Raw genomic sequence first — 19,665 nt, forward strand, 5'->3', positions numbered from 1 at the left:
TGAGGGGTAGTTAGAGCTGCATACATGGATTTCACTGAGTATTCTCCTGACTTTGTTAGATTCCATCGTGGAGTGTCTATGCTTATATGAGACAGAGGAATTGCGAGGATTCTATTGATGATGTCTGGCTGAAATAGCTGAGGAAGTAACGACATATCCCATTCTGAATCTTGTGTGATGAGTTGGTTAACCGTTTGGAATTCTTGTTGCTCTTGATAATTGAGAGTAGTGAGAGGTGGAGTGTCGGGGATCCATTGGTCGTGCCAAATATTTATAACACTTCCATTTCCCACTTCCCACATTGTTTTTTGAGTAACTATTGGAATCAGTTTTGTGATTGTTTTCCACCACCAAGAAGTTGAAGTTTTCTTAGGTTTGTTAATATCCCCATGTGGATAATATTTAGCTTGTACCATTTGGCTACATAAGTTGCTTGAGTTCTTCTTCAGTTTCCAAATTTGTTTCGCCATTAGGGCCTCGTTATCTTTGTTGAGATCTCTGAATCCAAGTCCCCCTAATTTCTTCTTTTTGACCATCCCTGACCAGGCTTTGAGACACAACCCTTTTGATTTCTTTTTCCCCCACCAAAAGTCTCTCTGCAAGGACTTAATGTTTGTTATGATTTTCTTGAGAATTTCAAAACAAGACATTTGGAATTTTGGGGCAGTTGAGAGAGAAGAGCTGATAAGCTCTGCTCTTCCAGCCTGAGAGAGAAGCTTGGCTTTCCATGTAGCCAGCTTACCTTGAATTTGGTTGAGAAGCGATTAAAAACTTTTTATTTTAGATTTGCCAATGAAAAGTGGGGCTCCAAGATATTTCTCATTTTCTGTCATTCTTTTAACTTTGAGAATTCTAGCCATCATTCTCCCCAGTCTATGATGAGTATTTGCACTAAAGAAGATACCTGACTTTTGAAAGTTGATAACTTGCCCTGACATACTCCCAAATGTCTTGAGGAGATGTTTAAGGTGATGAATATGGTCAATACCTGTTTCCATGAAGATTAGGCAATCATCAGCAAAGAGAAGATGACTTATGATTGGAGATTGGGGAGATGCTAGAAACCCCTTTATGTGCCCTTCTTCTTGTGCTTTGAGGAGTAACCTGCTAAGAACTTCCATACATAGGATGAATAGGTAAGGAGAAAGCGGGTCTCCTTGCCTAAGGCCTCTTGAAGGTTTGTATGATGGACCAGGACTGCCATTGAGTAACACAGACATTGTGGTAGTAGAAATGCACTGCTCTATTAATCTGCACACTACAGGAGAGAAGCCAAGACTGACCAAAATTGTAAGTAAGAAATTCCACTCTACTCTGTCGAAAGCTTTAGACATGTCTAACTTTAATCCCATAAGTTTTTTCTTTCCTTTCTTATTATTCATGGAGTGAATAATCTCATGGGCCATGATCATATTATCTGTTATTTGTCTATTAGGGAGGAAGGCAGCTTGGTTAGGGGATATGATGTGTTCCAATAAAGGTTTGAGTCTATTAGCTAAAAGCTTGGATATAACTTTGTAAGTAGAATTACAAAGACTAATAGGCCTAAAATCTGATGGTTCTCTGGGAGTTTTAGCTTTGGGAATGAGGGCAATATGTGTTTGATTCATCTGCTCATGCATTATACCTGTAGAGAAAAAGTGTTGTACCATTTGGATGATGTCTGAACCTACAATGTCCCAAGATTTTTGATAGAAGATAGGAGAAAATCCATCTGGACCTGGGGCCGTCTCACTTTTGAGACTTTCAACTATTGCATTGATTTCCTCTTTTGTTGGTATCGGAATGATAGTGGCATTATCTTCCTGTGTGATAGTGGGAGGAAATAGCTTCTGTAGTTCCCCTAAATCTGATGAAATTGTGGCTTGAGCTATATTTCTAAAGTGAGAAGAGAGAACAAGTTCCATCTCGGTTTTTTGAGTGACCCATTCTTTGGTTTGGGTTTGAAGAGCTTTGATGTTGTTGTTAGCCCTCCTGGCAGAAGCCATTGCATGAAAACTAACAATCCTGAAGTCAGGGGCTTGAGTACACCCATGTCCGATTTTAGTTGCTCACAAATTCGGGCCTAGGGTCAGCGATTATTCTTCCTCTTAGTTTTGGACCACAATGACTCAATAACAACATCACCTGATGGATTTTCAGACTTCCTACGACGACTTTAAAGATTTTTGCGTAATTTTTAGGATTCAACTGTCTTAATCGGTGGTTATAACATTCATTCAATTTATGATGTATTTCATATTACCGATGAATGTATATAAATAAGAGTCTTGGGAGTCCATTGTAAAAAAATGGCACCATCACATCTCTACTGTAGATTTAGTCATGGTCTTAACTTAAACAAACTAGACAATATTATCTTTATAAATCATGACTCACTAAATAGTTAAGCCTAACAATCTCAATTATTAGATTATAAATAAGTACAAAAATGTCATATTACTTTGGATTAAACATGTACTTGCACCAAACCTTCTAATCAATTATTTGTTCAATAAATGCATTTATTGCTCTTTATTTGTTTTACCTTCTATTTCTTTTTTCTTTTATAATCAAGTAGTTATTGTTTGACACCTGTTTAATTAAGATCTAATCATATTTTAACATTGATTCTAAGTATCTAAAATGAAATTATTTGTTTTATTAGGTGCAAAAGAAGTAACAAAATGTAGACATGAAAACCAATCCATGATTGATCTCTTTTCCATGTGGAGTAGACATGACAGATCCACCCATTGGGGTAGGTCTATCACCATTACCACAACAACCAACACAGTAAACATAGACAAGGAGAAAAACTAGCCAACCAATTGTTTCCAATAATTTCTAATGCAAATTATTTTAAAGCTCTCTGATATATTATTTTTGAGTGATGATACACTCTTAGGGGATTATAGTATCACTCCTACACTACTATAATTTTTTGTTATTGGCGATAGATTTATGTCAAATTGGGATGCCATTTTACACGAGTACTTATAAGTTTACTCATTTCATTAACGACAGAAAAATAATTTTGATTTTAAACTTTTAAAATTAAAAGTTTGTCGACAAAGTATGTGGTCATGAAGATACTATATCAATTTTTGAGTTATCTTTAAGAAGAAAAAACAATTTTATTGTAGTTTATCTTTTGGACGGTTATGATTACTTATCGCTTGTAGTTTATTTTCCGTTTCATATGTTTCATTGTTTGTTTTGTTCTTCATATGACGGCTAGCTCATTCTAAAAATCATTTGGGATTCATGTAGATATTCTGAGAATATTGAAAATATGAAATCAAATAACATAACATATGACTTCAAAGAGAGTCAGTCAATCTATCTTAAATGTTTATTTATTTAAGAATCTACTGCACTGTTTCTACTTTATGAATTCTAAGATCCCATCAAAAGTTACTTCACTATTTTGGATCCTACTCAAACCACTTCATAAGAAAAGAGATTCTCAACCCCTTTTTGGCTTCTTTAATTATGTCTTTATCGATAAAAGTTTGCTTATTATGCCAATTTGTGCCTAATTATTATACTTGCAATAGGATTCTCCTCCTTACAACTTTTTTTCACTTTTTTATATCACTCTCCCTACACCACTAGTGGTTGATCACATGAAGATGATTCAATGTGTCTTGACACAAAATAAGTTTTGCCTCATCTCCATGCATAGTCTCTAACGTTAGTGAATGAACAATGGAAGAATCTTTTACTAGGGTGTCAAATGGGAAATTTATATAATTTTGATATTCACTTTCATATAGGGGAGTTTCTTGGCGCCCACAAGTTGGATTTATCAGTTCGAATATGCAAGTCACTGTATCCAGAAAAAAAAAAAATTTAAATTTCTTTTTCATGACTAGCTTAACTCAACAACTTAAATAATTGTTTCTTCTTTCTTGGGGCACTATAAGTTAGTCACTTATTCATGAATAGTTTAACTTCCATTTTGTATAACATAAAAGTACATAGTTTAGTGGTTCGTACTCTTCCTCATTTACTTTCATTTTTTTTAACCAAGAAAGATAGAATAGTATGGGCTTATATGAAAGTTTCAATTTGTGAAATGCACATAAAAGAAAGTGAGTTTTTCACCTCTATGATTCTTGAACTTCTAGTTCTAGTCATTGAACTATAGAATGTTTTATTATGTTTTTTCCTCCATCAAGACATGTGACTATGTAGTGTGAGAAGGAAGATGCACATGGAAACTGCCATACATAGAGAGAAGAGAAATGGATAGGGAGATCAATTTTTGTTTAGATGGGATTGATACTATCCAATGAGAAATTGACATATCTCTCTTATGATAGGTGGACCACAATTTAAAAACAAGAAAAGGATTAAAGTAAACATGAAATAGTGGCAATGTTAATTTCTGTTTGCCCCTTAGATGTGAAAAACTCAACATTTTGATCCCTTTGGTTATCTGAAAGACTAAAACTAACTCATCTTTCGGATTGCCTACCTTAGAGTATAATCTTTTATCCAACTATACCATCCTCTTCTTTCTCTCTTCTCTCCTACTGAGGCCGACTCCCCAAATAATACGTCGTGTGTGAGGTCATCTCTGCCAAGAACCCCTTTGTGGAGGTAAAATTGTTGGTTATAGGGGTTAAAAAAACGTCGGACAGTTTGGGAATCTAAAGGAGAGTTGGCCACATCAGGCAGGGGTCTAAACAAGAAGTAGTCCTAGTTCATTTGTATTGATAAACTCCATCTAAAATCTCAATTCTCAACCAATGGGGGGAGAGAGAGAGGTTTGTCCTTCTTCCCTAACCCCATGTGATAATTTGTAGTTATATCAGACAGGTTTGTCTTTCATTCAACAAACATAACATGGGGTATCTTACTTATTGTTCTTTCAAATTCTGACATTAAAATTTACCCATTCTCTACATTCATGTATCCCTTCATATTTAGGTAGAGGCACATTTATCAAGCTCCAATAACTTTACCATATCATGCAGTTAAATCTTTTTATTGTTATGTTTGTGAAGAGGATTAGGGTTATTTTTATGAGCAAGATGGCTAGATGTATGGGTCAGGTTATTTATTACTTGGATTGAAAAGGAGTGTAAAATGTCTAAAAAATACCTTCTTAATTGGTCTCTCAATCTAACAAGTTTAGACATTTTCATGAGAGGGAGCAGGGGAGAGAGGAAATGCGTGACGACAGACTTGGACATAAATCATATGTAATTTGTCGTGATTAATCTTTTTAATGATTCTGGGTTACTGAAACGCGAATCACAACAAGCTACATTTAATTAATGTCTAGAATCTATCTAATTTTTCTTGTTTCTTGCCATTTTTTTTAGTATCGGAAGACTACCGTTTTTTAACTTGGGAATAGAGTTCAACAACCACATAATTTTTATACACTTTTTAACAATTTATTAGTGAATGTCAAGGATAGAGCATTATCCTCGAAAGTAATATTTTACTTGTAACTGGATCACCTTCAGGTGCTACTTTTGAAAGGATTGTTTAGAAGTTAATTTTATCCGAAAATAATATCGTATTCCTATTTCAAAACTGAAGGATTTTTCATTTGGCATGTAAAAGAAAGAATTCTAGATGAAATCTATATGTGAATTTCATTGAGTATTAGCATTGTTAAACTCAAATGGCCTTCTGCGTGTCACAAATCACGCCTCTCTTTGTTCTCCTTTACAAGCAATAGTTACGTAATCTAGAAAACCTATGCAGTTGAATGCGGCGTTAGTCCTTTCCGTTTATGAAAGAAAATTTTGTCTTCAGTTTCATTCTTACGTGACATAACAAATGACGATGTGTGTGCGCATAAGTATAGATATGTATTATATATCATATTGTTTGAATAATTGTATTACCAAGTCTAAAATCTTGTTAATTGGAATTTTCAGGATATGGCTAAATAAAACAATGAAGAGGAAATCAAATCCTTTTACCCTTTCCTTAACTAATTGATTCTAACATCAACAATAGTATTTATTTTCTTCTCCTTAGGAAAGATGAGAAAGACCCTTGGCAATTTTTCTTTTGTTGAAATTACTCTGTTTCTCGATTTTTCTCTCACCATTATACAATGGCATATATTTAAATAAAATAAAATAATAGACTACTATTTTATTCATTTTAAATCTAAGTCAATAATGTTATTTTCTTCTTCAAATTGATAAAAAAAAAACAAAGATACAAACAGAGGATGATGCAAGTTAGTTATAAAAGTATAGATAATGAAACAAAGCCTTAAAGTTCCCTCCTTTTATCCCTTCCTTGCCTTCTCATTTTCTTCCTATATTTCAAATCTATATATACTACTACTACTACTACAGATTAGAGAGAGAAAGTTAGAGAGAGAAACCCAAGCAAACTATGTTGTCGGAGAAACAACCGGCGCAACCTCTTTCAGCCAAACACTCTCTTGCCGGAATCTGACCCACAAACTTTCATTCACATATACACACACATTCACGTTCTTTCTTCACCGGCGGGCATCAATGGCTATCCCAAAACGATCATCACCAACTCAACTCCAAAACGAGTCAACTCAGAATCTAAAACGACGAGTCATAACTTGTCTAAACAAACTCTCAGACCGTGATACTCACGTAATCGCCACAACTGAACTTGAATCAATCGCTAGAAATCTGAGTCACGACTCATTCTCTTCTTTCCTAAACTGTATTCACGACACCGATTCATCTGAAAAAACACCAGTTCGTAAACAATGTGTTCGGATTTTAGGGTTTTTATCTGAAGTTCATGGAGATGCTTTATCACCATTCATATCTAAGATGATTTCTAGCATTATTCGCAGACTTCGTGATCCAGATTCAGTTGTTAGATCTGCTTGTATTGATTCAGTATCAGTAATGGCTTCTCAAATCAGTAAACCTTCATTTTCGATCTTTTTCAAACCATTATTTGATACTATTTTGATTGAACAAGATTATAATTTACAAATTGGATCTGCACTTTGTTTAGCTTCAGCGATTGAAGTTTCGATTGATCTAGAAATCTCACAATTAAGAAGATTATTACCTAGATTGATTAAGTTATTGAAGAGTGAGAGTTTTAAACCTAAACCAGCATTATTAGGTTTAATTGGAAGTATTATTGGAATCGGAGGAGGAGTTTTGAGTCATAATTTGTTAGAGAATTTGATTGGTTGTTTGATTGAGTTCTTGAGTAGTGAAGATTGGTCAACAAGAAAAGCAACGGCGGAGGCGTTTACTAAATTGGGAGTTTCAGAGAAAGAATTGGTGGCGGATTTCAGATCTTCTTGTTTATTGGTTTTTGAATCTAGGAGATTTGATAAGGTTAGTTAAAAAAAAAGTCAGATTCTTTTACTTGTTTTTTTTTTTTTTCTCAATTTAGAAGAATTTTATTTGATTAATTACTGATTTGATTTTGTATATATAGATAAAGGTTGTTAGGGAGACAATGAATGGGATGATTGAAGTTTGGAAGGATATACCTGATTCTTCAATGGATGTTTCTTCCTTATCATCATCTTCATCAAAATCTTCATCAACAGGTGAGCTACTTTTTATCGCAGTTATCGATATTGTTCTCGCTTTAGCCACCCAGACCCAAGAGGTTCCTCGGGGTTATGTTCCTCGCCAGGGCTTCACGAGCCCACCCAAAAGCCGCAACCACTTACTAAACTTGAGCACGGCAGCTCAGCAACTAGAGCCGAGGCTCTGGACGCTCTCTCGGCCGATGTGGGACTATTACTGTCTTATTCTACTTTCTCATTTGTATACAGTTCTGAATTTCTTATACTATGTCACGATCGGTTGAATTCTAGTAGAATTGATGAAACTTGTCTGATTTCTGCTGTTTTTGGTTATCATTGAAGGTATAACAGAGAACTCAAGCTCTAATAGTTCTAGCACCACAACCACTGAATCTCATTCGGGAAGTAGGAGGAGAAGCGGTTTGATTTGCAGATCTCCTCCTCCTATTAACTCATCCGTGACTACCACTGTCAAAAGGAGGAGTTCTTTGGAGAGTAACAATACAAAGTTAAGTCCATCTCAGTTTCGTAAGGTCGATTGTAAGAAACCGATTAATCATAAAGTTGATGTTGATATTCCCCTAGCTCCCTGTTTTATGGAGGAATCACTTAATGAAAGAAATTGTGGCAACCAGACACCACCGGAACACGAGAGTAATGGGTACTCAAATCTTGAAACGAAACGTGTTCTCTTTAGTAAGAAGAATGATGATAAATTACAGAAATTTGGTGGCGGAAAAACCATGTTTCTCGATCATGAGGATAAATTAGACTCTAATGTTGTTATGAGCCACGAAACTGAGGTTAATGGTAGGGGTGAGAAAGATAATGAAGACCTGTCTATGATAAAGAAGCAACTTCTTCAGATAGAGAATCAGCAATCTAATCTTTTCGAACTTCTACAGGTATACTTTGGTTTCTGACAACTCTATTATAAGATGTTTTTCAAGCTTTTCCACTACTCTAGCTACTATAAGACTGAATTTTCCAATTCAGGGATACAACTTGCAAAATGTCGAAATAACATAAAATCCTTAGTCTGTTTCTCATTTGAGCCATCTTTGTTATCTCGTTTTGTTTTAGGATTTGGGTTGCAAGAACTTAAGTCAGTTTTCTTAGTATTTTGAGTAGAGAAAACTGGCTACTGTTACTGATAACAGAAATGAATAATCATGGCTTCTGAATATGCGATAAATGCTTAATACCAGTTTAACAACCATTGTTTTTAGGATTGCAGAAGTACTTGATTGATAGTTCACATCGCTAAATTTGTCTAATTTCATTATCTTTTTCTTGAATGCAGAAATTGATAGGGAGCTCAAGGAATGGAATTCGATCATTGGAGACACGTGTTCTGGGCCTAGAGATGACACTGGATGAAATCTCGTACGATGTAGCAATGTCTTCAGGGAGAACGTCGAATGTCGATCATACAGGAAGTACTTATTATACGTTACCAAGAACAGAGTTTTCGAGTTCCAATTTCAGGAGGAAAACTGAGAACCAGTATTCAAACTCAAAATTTTCTTCTTCTTGTGGAACATCATCGCTGGCAGTCCGGAACCAAATGAATGATCAAAATGCTTAAGCGGATGAGGATGGCGGAGTTTGTATTGTATGTACAGTTTTTTAGACTTGGACCAAGGAAGCAAGATGAAGACACCATAACTATGTATTAGTTTTGAAGTGATGATGAAGCTTTCGTATACACGGTTATGAAGGAGCCAAACGTAAAATATTTGGTTTTGCTGGAAGTAGTTTTCCATATTGACCAAGCAACAAAAAACAGGGTCATTGTTTAGAAGCAAGAGATTCCATTGTATTATTTCTAGAGAGAGTGAGAGAGAGAGAGATTGTACAATAATGTGGTTACAGATAGCACAATTTGTTCGATGTGTAAAAGCAAATAAGAGTTGAGCTCATTCTTTCTTGATTTTTCTACTTTCATTTGCAAATAATCTTCGGTTCATCTTGGTAGGAACCGAGTTTAGTGACCTGAGTATAGCTCTCACCTTAGACGATTGTTCGCGAGCCAAATGGTGCTGAATTGAATAGCCCAGCATCCATATGGTCCTGCAGAAAAGAACTCAAGCCCCCGTACCCTCGATTAATCTGGCAAGGTCGATTTCTTTGCTTGTGAGCGAAAAAAAAAATGATTGAAGGCTTTTTTACTTGGGGTCTGTCTTTAGGTATAGCATTTTAAGAGCTATTAAAGGTCGTTTGTATATTCTTTATTCCTTCGTCAAGTCATTCAAATCTTCGAATAAAAGACAAATGAAAATTTGTACTTCGAACATCAATGTGGCAAACAAACATAAGAGGACAGAGAGAAGAAAAATATATTAAAAGAAAGAGCTTCAATATGAATATGAAGAAGGAAACAAAGAAACAACTCATCCTTGTCGAAAAGAAATGGAAGAAAAGATACAGATTCAGGCTACAACAAATAATGCATAAACCTAAAATAACTTACTATATATATATATATTTTTCTTGCATTGTTACTTGATAACAAAAAGAATCAACATCTCTCTCTCTCTCTTGACAACTGACAAGCATCTCCAATGACCACCCCCCATCTTGTATATGACAGACATTCCAATGCCCATCTATTCCTGCACTTTCACCGTTGTGAAGTTCGAAACTATCACCGTCACTTTCACCATTTCTTCTCAGACAAAGAAAGAAGCTGCCAAAATAAAGTGGAACAAGATCAACACAACAAATAGCTTACCAACTTCCCCACCGAAACCCCAAGAAGGTCCAAAGATATAAACACCATATATATATATATATATACACTACTTATAACCCGTGCCCTCGGCATGGATAATCCATCCTCGACACTAAACAACTCGATATATGAGAATTAAAGAGGTTTCAAGAAATGGTCGTGATTTACAGACGAGACCTGACAGCTATGATATATGGATATAGCTTATTATGATATGGCCCTAAAACCATTCTGGTTTATTATATAGCTAGGATTGTTATACGAACTAATGCAGTTAGGCCAACAATTAATACATGTTGACCCGGGCAGCAATATGATGAGAAGCGCGCTTAGTGCCAGTGTCTTTGTGAAGCATTTCTGACAAAATACCGCTTAGCAAGAGTCATTTTGTTGGCCTGCACTTACCTGATCCTGTAAAGTTTCACAGTCGGGTTTGCTCAACCATCTTATTGAAGTGATTGAACAAATCAGACTAACTTATATTCAACGTAAGTTGAAACAGTAAATTGAACGAGAAAGAAAAACTATCTTCGTTGGTAACACATTGAGACAAAGATATACAAGAGAAGAAAATTTCACTGACCTGCCGAGCAACCTGTGCTAATCGACGACTATCTCGAGATGATCCAACAATCGAGTTTGACTTCTGAGGTTCTGGATCACTGCTTTGCTTCTCCCCAGAGCTCCTCTTTGAAGTGTTCTTTTGTTCCACTGGTTCATATTTTTCAGGACTACCCATAGATTCTTCTCTCTTCCTCTTCCTCTTAAATGTGTACTTAAGAGGCTTATCTTCATCCATATTAGTCACTTCACATTCTTTATGTTGTTTATAATCAGCACCCATTGGCAAGGAATAACCTTCATCGAGGTTCACAGAATTTGGAAACATAGAACTCTCTCCAGTTCCACTCAATGCTGATTCACATAATCTGATTGAATTTAAAGACGATACTGAGATCAAATGGGAGTTTGACTTTTTCTCTGCCCCTTCTTCAATTGCTTCCTGAAAACCTTCACGAGATTCAACTACTTTCTTGATTACTGATGGACCAGTCTTGCAACGGGAAGTACTAGATGGTTCTCGATATTCACTACACTTGTACGTAGAACTTCTTTTTCTGGAAGATCTTCGCAAAACATTAAAAGCTTGATTCTTTTTGTACTTCGACGGGACTTCTGCTTTGGTTGGGATCATCTTAGTTGAACCCGTGGTTTCATATTTGGTAGCGGCTATAGTGCAGGTTCCTTCATCCTCCTTAACAATTTGTTCACTTTGTATGCCTGCAAAATCACGGTCTTCTTCCTCTCGTCTAGACAAGTTTCCATTTATCAAGTTCCTTTCACATCCATCTTTGTACAGGTCAGGACTTCTGCTTCTTATTATTACAGATCGCAACTCAGTGTTATCGTTACAATTTTCTGGAGAATCCCTCAAAAGTCTATCACTGTTTTCAGGAGATGTTGGTCCAAGTCTTGAGTCAACCAGAGGTAACTCAGAAGTACTAGTTCCCTTCTCGGTCTGGACTTTCATAGTCTTAACTGAGTTATATTTCACCTTTTCCAATTCAATATGTGTTTCTTTCAACTCCTCTTTGAGCTTTTCTGCAAAATCCCTTGCCTCTTTGAGTTGCGATTCCAGCTCTTTTATCTTATATCCCTGAGTTAGCGTTTCAGTTTGGGCTTCATTGACCTGTAGATAGCAATGCTAGCTAATGTTAATATATTCTAAAAAGAACCGCAATCTAGTTAGAGAAAAGTATGAAGGTTCGCTAAGAAACTTAAAATCTCTACGTATTTACATCAATACATTTCGAATCATGAAATGTGGACACGAACACGAGCATCAACATAAGACAGGTAAGAGTCGGATACAGTAAGTTGAAAAACGACAGTACAGAGACATATACCCACACGCTCTCCTGTCTTAGTCATTAGGTCAGCCGTTTAATGTTTTTTACTTTGAGACCAACAATTGTAATATAGAAACCAGCTAACTAAGAGTGGTATCCTATGGATATTAAGATTTTTCCAGCATGTTAACCGGATAGGCGATATGTGTATTGAAAGTCTCATACTCCATTCACTAAAGTGTCTGGGAGTACTCGAAAAGAAGAGATAAGTGTTCTGATATGGGTATCCTAGCACCTGGAATGGAAATAGTAAAGACGACAACATTTTGGTTGAGAGACTGCTCACTCACGACTCGCCCCTTAAAACAAGAAAAGAAACCGATCATTCTAACATCCATAATGTGCCTTTCTATGAAATTTAACTTAGTCTGCTTAGTTATGAATGAACTTACATTTGTTGATCAAAGAAAAACTAAGGGTCACACTAATCATTACCTATGCCCATATAAAATTAAAACAATCTCATTTGGGATCATGATCCGTGGTTTACTTTCAAACTACCGTCTCTTTAAATGGACGGAACATCCTCTCAGGCGAAATGATTATATACAACCAACCATGGTTAACTAAAATTTGAACTTCACTTTTAAAATGTGGTGTTTCAAATCAATCATTTAACATTTTTCATAAAAAATTTAACCTCATAGATGAAGAAAAACAAAGCTCACAACAATGACACACGTGTTTCCGATAAACCAAGGCAATTCATCAAACCCTTTTGTAGTAACCAGACCCAAGGATTCATACACCAACTACAAATCAAAAGATTCAAAACCCAGATTACAAACATTGCAATAAACCTTCAAACAATACCATCATACTAAGTGACTTAAATCATCAACCAGTAGTAAAAAAATAAAAATACCTAAAAATTGAATTTCAAATCCAAATAAAGGCGAAATTCAAAAAACAGCCCAAACCCAAAACTTAGGGAACAATTATGAATCCAATGGACTTCAGTAATTACCTTAGAATCCATGATTTGTTTGAGACGAACAAGCATACTAAGAGATTCATCTTTAAGAGCCAAAAGTTCTTGATGAAATCCAAGTGCTTTTCTCTCCGCAACCATAATTCTAGTCGCCGCCTCTTTTGATTGATTCAAGATTATATCAGCATAAGCTTTCTTCAAAGCTACCATTTCCTGTAAAATTATTTCAGTTAAGATCAAAATCAAAGAAACCCAACTCTAAAAATATGAGATTAAATCTCCCAATCGAAGAAATGGTTAAACAAAACAAAATCGAACCTTTTAGAGAGAAGAAAGTGAAAGAAATTGTGGGGTTTTTGTGAATTTTACCTCAGTTTCTTCCATTGTTGATTGAGGGATTTTCGGTTTGAGGTTCTTCGAGTGAAACGGGGGAAAAATGTGTGTTTTTTTTTCTTTTCTTCTCGTAGATGTCTAGTCTGTTATGAACTGAAATTCGTAGTCCAGATTACGTTTATACCCTTAGGTCTCATTTGAATTACGAAAATGCAACTACCGGTTGAGTTCGTTTTGTAAGCGCGTCTTGAAATGTGGTCAGGGAATAGAGTCTATCACGTGGAGTTTTATTTAATCGATCATCTAATCTAAACACAGTTATCTAGATCATTCATCAACGGTTGTGTTCACAAATCCAAAATGAGTCTCTATTAGGTGAATCGGTGAGAGAAATATTCTCTCTAAATCTGGTCAGGCTACATATTTCGACCGGGATTTAGGTTGGACAGATTAGGAGTGGGAAATAGACATCTTCGTTCGGGATGGGGTTGTCTCTTTATAGATTCAGGTCGTGCGGTCTCACATTTCTGGACGTTCACTAGAGTTCATTGGGCAGATTGGGTCGGACATTTCTCACCTTTAGGGTGCCCGCGAGCCCGATCACGTATTGGCAGACGCGGGACGATCGAACTCTGAGTTACCTGAGAAACAAAAAATTTAATTAAAAAAGAAAGTTGAATTTCATTCATTAACATAAGACTAGGGTAAAATAAATTATTAAGTAAAAATTATCTAGCTTCAAAATTATTGTTCTAACTAGATCTAGAAAAATCAAAACGAATTATCATTTTGGCTCGAAATTATGTACAACACAAATCTAGATCTCTAAAGTTCAAAACTGGACGGAGTCATCAGTTGACCAAGGTCAACAAGTCAAGAAAAGAGCGAAATCTCAATGGGTCATCCTGTATCAAGTCAACAAGGAGGTTGAATCTGAAGAAGACTGTCAATCAAGGCCAGGACTGGGAGGTCGCCGATTGTCTTAGGCGCCTTAAGTTCTGTCTTAACTCAAATACAATCAGGTCTGCATTGGGATTTAAGAGAAGCGTGTTTAGTGCTTACCGACTTAATCTCAAATTCCATCGAAGATCCCAGTCGGTGAGGATCTTAAGTATTTATTAAACTTGGGCTTCAAGAGTTCCTCAAGAGGGAAACTTCTCCTAAAGGATATACAAATTCTAAAACATAATTTATCCTAAACTCTAAATATCCTAAATAAGGTAGCTTGTACATATCAAATACACGGGATAATCTAAGGAGGAATCCTAATATCTTAAGACTACAAAATAGTAGTTTCAATCCAACACGGTGGATCTCAACTGCCCCACAAACACCTCCTATCAACAGTCGGTCAAGGCAGCTATGAAAAGTAATCAAATCGCCTTGAACAAGGTACAAACTCAACAATACAACAACTCCAAAAATCGGATTCATTCAATATTCAATTATTTAACTGCAAGGGCAATTTGACTATCTTGAGCGTCAGCGAGGTTTCCGAGTTTCTTATAGGCTCTCCCCATGCCGAGAGGGGCAAAGCGAGATTCAACATAGCGGTCTCAACTGCTTGACAGATTTCATACAGACAAATTTTGACATCAACAATTTTGTCACAAAATTATGTGTAGAATAGATCTGGATCTCTAAAGATCAAAACTAATAATCATTTTGCCACAAAATTATGTACAAAATAGATTTTAGTATGAAAGATAACTTCCATCCCAATGACGTACAAGATAAATTAGAAAATAACAAGAGGTGAAACTACAAGAATGAGAGAAAGCAAAAGACAGAGAATTAGTTTTGATCTTTCTTTACTGCTTCTTGGGTTTCGTCCCTATATATCCCTCATAGATTAGAACGATGCATCTCTCAATAGAACACTACTTCTTTGATCTCCATTATCTCTTTCTAGAATTCTCTTTTTCTCTCTGTAAATACTCTCTTTCTCTTTCTTAAACTCTAAAAAACCAGAGGATGAATGAAGACTTAGGCTCAAACTGGTTTATTTATGGCTTTTAAGGCCTAAACTAAATTTGGTGGGTGGACTGAGGGACACTCTAAAAATTCAGAGGTGTGAGAATATATAAGGCGAGTTCAGAGGTGTGAGAATATATAAGGCGAGTTCTCAGGCTATGGTTGCGAGCTTTTATTTTCCGAATTTTTGAATCGGACGTCGAGCGAAGGGGCTACGCCTGTGTCCCCGACTAGAGTCCGTCTTTACGGGTCGGGTAAGCCCGACTTAGCCTTATTCTGCCCGCCAGACCTTCGCAGTTCGAACGGTCACCGTTGGATCGTGGGTTTCCGAACCATTTTCCCATCCATATGAAAGACTATCATCTCCGTTCACAAATCTAAAAAGCAAGTCACCCACGATTATGCCTAAATGTTTGGAACAAGGGAGTTGGATTACAAACTGATGTTTAGAAACAACGAGGACTAAGTGAGAGGAAATAGGGAGGTGGGATTTTGAATTGAGCCTTCATAACACTAACCATTACATTTATACCGAACCAGATGAAAATGGACTCTCAAACTTATGTTCGGAGCCGAAAAGCCTAATTGTTTTAGGGTCCTTTTAATACATGTGAAAACATTTAGTTGTGAAAATCATTTTTTCTCCCATTTTCTTACAAAAAGTCATCTTTTTGTGTTTGACACACCATGAAAAGATTTGAGGAGAATATTTTAAGGCGCCTATCATTATCATTGTTGGCACTTTTTTACACACCAAAAGGACGCCAATAGTATTAACGTTGAACCCCTTTATAAGTTATGAAAATTAAATTCCAAAAGTGAAGACGAACAACGCCCACTCTTTCCTCTCTTTTTCTTCTCTCATTTTCATCATCATCGCTATGAACCATCAAGCGTCAACAAATTTTTAGTTCAGCATCATTTGATTTAATGAAGAAAGTGATGATTGTTATGAGCTCATTTCGAAAAGGGATTCAATCCGCCATTGGCACAACCAAAGCAACAAAAGAAAGTATTCATCTTCATCCATTCCTAGAAGCCCAATCAATGTAATCCATGTTTCTTTCAGCCCAGATAGTTCAAATGAACCGTGAGTTGTGACTTCATCGTTTTTTCCCACACATGAGAATTCTCTGTTGAAGAAAAGGAAAACCCTAGATCAACAACATCATATTTTAGGGATCACGGAAGCAGTTCGATCTGAGACAGAAAATTGATTTTGAATTTGGGTTTAGGTTTTGCAAGATCATCATCCTTGAATATCAACCTTGAATCAACCTGCAAGTTTCAATGAGAGAGAGAGAGAACGCGAAGAGTGATGAGTTTGGGAGGTAGTTGAGAGGGAAAAACAAGAAAAGATGGAATAAAATGAGAGGAGAGAGATGGCATAAAGTGAAAGGGTGTGAAAAATCGTTTTCACATCTTTTTAAGGAAAAAATTCTGACATTTTCCTACTTCCTTTTCCAATGAGAAAGTCTTCCGACAAACTTATTACATTATTTATACATTTAATAACTCAAATTCAATAACCATCACCTCCTCTGAGAATCAAACTCGAGACTTCTAAAATTTTGGATTTTATGACAACACTATCAACCATTTGGACAATCAAATGTTGACCTTTTTTTCTGTTGAAACGGTCACATGGCTTCTTAAACATTTCCTTGTGTCCCTCAAAAATTCGATTGTGGGATGTTTGGTGTATTGGTGGTAGAGCCTATGAGTTCTCTACAACATTATACAATGTAGTTACTAGATTTTTAACAATAAAGTACTCTCTCCGTCCCAAAATGAATGACCTATTTTAAAAACCCAACTTTTTAAGGGAACATCATTAATTAGAGTTTGACTTTAAAAAATAACATGATTTTTCTAATTGTCGTCTCATTAACTTTTTTACCATATAATAAAAAAGTTTAACTTACTTTTAGATAAAGTTGTCATTAAATTTAAAGTAGTGGTATTATCGGAAAGAGCGAAAAAAAATCCTTTATTTTTAGATATGAGGCACTAAAATAGAAAAAAAAATAGATCATTTATTTTGGGACGGAATGAACAGTTTTTTATGTTTTTATTTATTGAAAATAAAGTAGTTATCGTTGCATTTATGTTATCTTCTACCCATAGAAAGGCATTCTTGTTACTTTACATGGCCTCTAAAGTTAGTTTGCAGGTTAAGGACCTAATATATCCATATCCATTCATGTAAATAAATATATGTTATTTGAGGCGAAATCACTATAACTCATGTAAAGTTGTGACTTGTAATGAAACCTGTAAAATCATGATATATAATGAAATGAATCTTTCATGAAAAAATGACAATATATAGACAAACTGATTTCTTACGTGGAGTGGATGTCAACACTTGGTTGCTCAAGTGGTTGAAAGTGTTGAAATAAACTCCAAATATCTGGCGGTTGTGAGTTCGATTTCACAGGAAGTGGAATCTATGGTTATTGAACGTGGATTATTAAAGGTATAAATAATAAGTGTGTTGGGCTTTAGTCCTCTTTATTATGTTGTTGGGCTTCAGACCTCTTTTATTTGTAGTTTAACTTCGACAACTATCGTGCTTATCACATTTTGATGATGTATCAGTGTCACGTAATGACTAATGTAGAACGTAGTCCATTCCAAAGAAAAATCTTAAATGGACAACTTATGAAACAAGAAATTTTTTTTTTGAAATAACAAAAAATCTAATTGTGGAAAAATACTTTAAGTGGACACAGATACACTATAATTTAGTCTTAGAATTTATCTCTTTCTTTTCTAGTTACTGTATTTTTATACACAGAAAATGTGAGAAGAACCATTCACAAAGACAAAGATAATTTTTTCTTGAACTCTAAAATTTTAACATGGTACCTTTTTTAGGCTTTTTACTTCAACATATTAGGGGTTTTTGAAGATTCAAAGATTTTTGTCTAAAAGTCTTAGGTTTTTTATAAGAGATGTTTCAACTCGATTTGCAGGATTTTGAAACCCTAGAAGCCGTGCAACATCTGTCGAAATAAGGATCAGTAGTGTTGGTTTTTGGTTACGGGTTTGATTATTGACAATTAAATAGTATCACATTATAACAACATTCTTATCATTATCATCACGCCATCATGAAAATAATTTTGATTCAAAATCCACCATCATCGGTTCAAAATGGAGAGTTAAATAGAGAAAGAACATTGTTTTAGAGAGAGAAAAGGAGTAACCCATGGAAATAACTTTGATTTCAAACTTTAAATTCTACTTAATGACCCAATCTTGATTCCAAACCAACATCATGTTATTTTACTGTTGCGGTTGAAATTTTGGTGGTAGAAATCGAAATACCTTCAGACTGACCTCGAACCAGCAGAGAGTCTTAGACAAGTAACCCAAGACCCAAAGCAAGGGATCGGACTGGACCAGTTTGAACCATTGCTTTGGCTCTCAAACGGATCGATCTTTGTCCTTTAAACGCAAGTGCCAATAGCAATATGACCGGGTGCCTCGTCGGACCTTATATTTAAAACATGTTTTTGTTTTCCACCTATGGCACGTGAAAATAATGGAATAGATGATAGGTAGGAGTTCACAAAGTTCATAGCCTAAGTAGGGGTGGGAATCGGTCCGGGTCGGGCCGATCGGGTTCATGTCATTCGTCGGGTCGGGTTGGTCGGGCTTTGAAACTCTCTGTCCATTCGGGCTTTCGGGTTTAATCGGGCGGATTATTTAAAAAATCCTATTGTTCAAAACTCGTCCAAGTTCGTCAAACTTTTCGGGTTTCTCGGGTATCGTGCGGTTGAGTATCGAGTTTTCACCAAAGTTTCAAAAAATCTCAATTCGAAATGACCAAAATATTTCTATTTTGATGGTACTGAAATTTCTATCGAAACTAAAATTTAATTAAGTTTCTTCTTGTTGGTTGGTGATATTTCTAGAGCAGATAGAAACAATTCAATATATAGAGATCACTCTTTTTTATATTTGTAAAAATATTATTATAACTGTAGAAAGTTGAGGTTGATAAAATTTCATTAATACAAAAGTTTGATATTGAAGAAATTTTGTTAATAGAAGAGATTGACATTCATGAATCAAACTATCAAGAATCATTCGAGTCATATAACAATATTTTAGTTAAATCTCAAAATTTCAACAATGAAGATTGTCAGGCAATAGATGTTTTTAAGGATGAAGATGTATACTTGACATTTTCTTGAAATTTTTGCAAGCAAATGATAGCATTGATTGAGACTTTTAAAAGAATATACAACTTTTTTGAAAGAGAATTTCAAAA

General features: G+C 35.5%; 2 protein-coding genes across 3 annotated transcripts; one reads left to right on the forward strand and one right to left on the reverse strand.

Moving 5' to 3' along the window:
- The first annotated feature begins 5,992 nt into the window (after positions 1-5,992).
- On the forward strand, positions 5,993-9,431 carry LOC147532568 (TORTIFOLIA1-like protein 5). 2 transcript variants are annotated; one of them, XM_086647368.1, is made up of 4 exons: positions 5,993-7,301; positions 7,405-7,519; positions 7,844-8,406; positions 8,805-9,431. In XM_086647368.1, the coding sequence occupies exons 1-4, from the start codon at positions 6,216-6,218 to the stop codon at positions 9,087-9,089; spliced, it is 2,049 nt and encodes a 682-aa protein (XP_086503494.1). In that variant the 5' UTR covers positions 5,993-6,215; the 3' UTR covers positions 9,090-9,431. The 2 variants fall into 2 exon arrangements, with proteins under 2 accessions (XP_086503494.1, XP_086503495.1); XM_086647369.1 differs by having other exon boundaries at positions 6,103-7,301; positions 7,853-8,406.
- A 412-nt stretch (positions 9,432-9,843) lies between these two features.
- Positions 9,844-13,531, reverse strand: LOC147532569 (uncharacterized). The gene is made up of 4 exons (XM_086648261.1): positions 13,446-13,531; positions 13,113-13,289; positions 10,819-11,925; positions 9,844-10,190 (listed from the first exon to the last, which is right to left on the reverse strand). Exons 1-4 carry the CDS (start codon positions 13,458-13,460, stop codon positions 10,161-10,163), a joined length of 1,329 nt encoding a protein of 442 aa, XP_086504387.1. The 5' UTR covers positions 13,461-13,531; the 3' UTR covers positions 9,844-10,160.
- Positions 13,532-19,665: the final 6,134 nt, after the last annotated feature.

This window comes from Eschscholzia californica, unplaced genomic scaffold, assembly GCF_041429995.1.
Source record: "Eschscholzia californica isolate CP2 unplaced genomic scaffold, dmEscCali1.0.p SCAF_6, whole genome shotgun sequence".
Classification (NCBI taxonomy): Eukaryota; Viridiplantae; Streptophyta; class Magnoliopsida; order Ranunculales; family Papaveraceae; genus Eschscholzia; species Eschscholzia californica.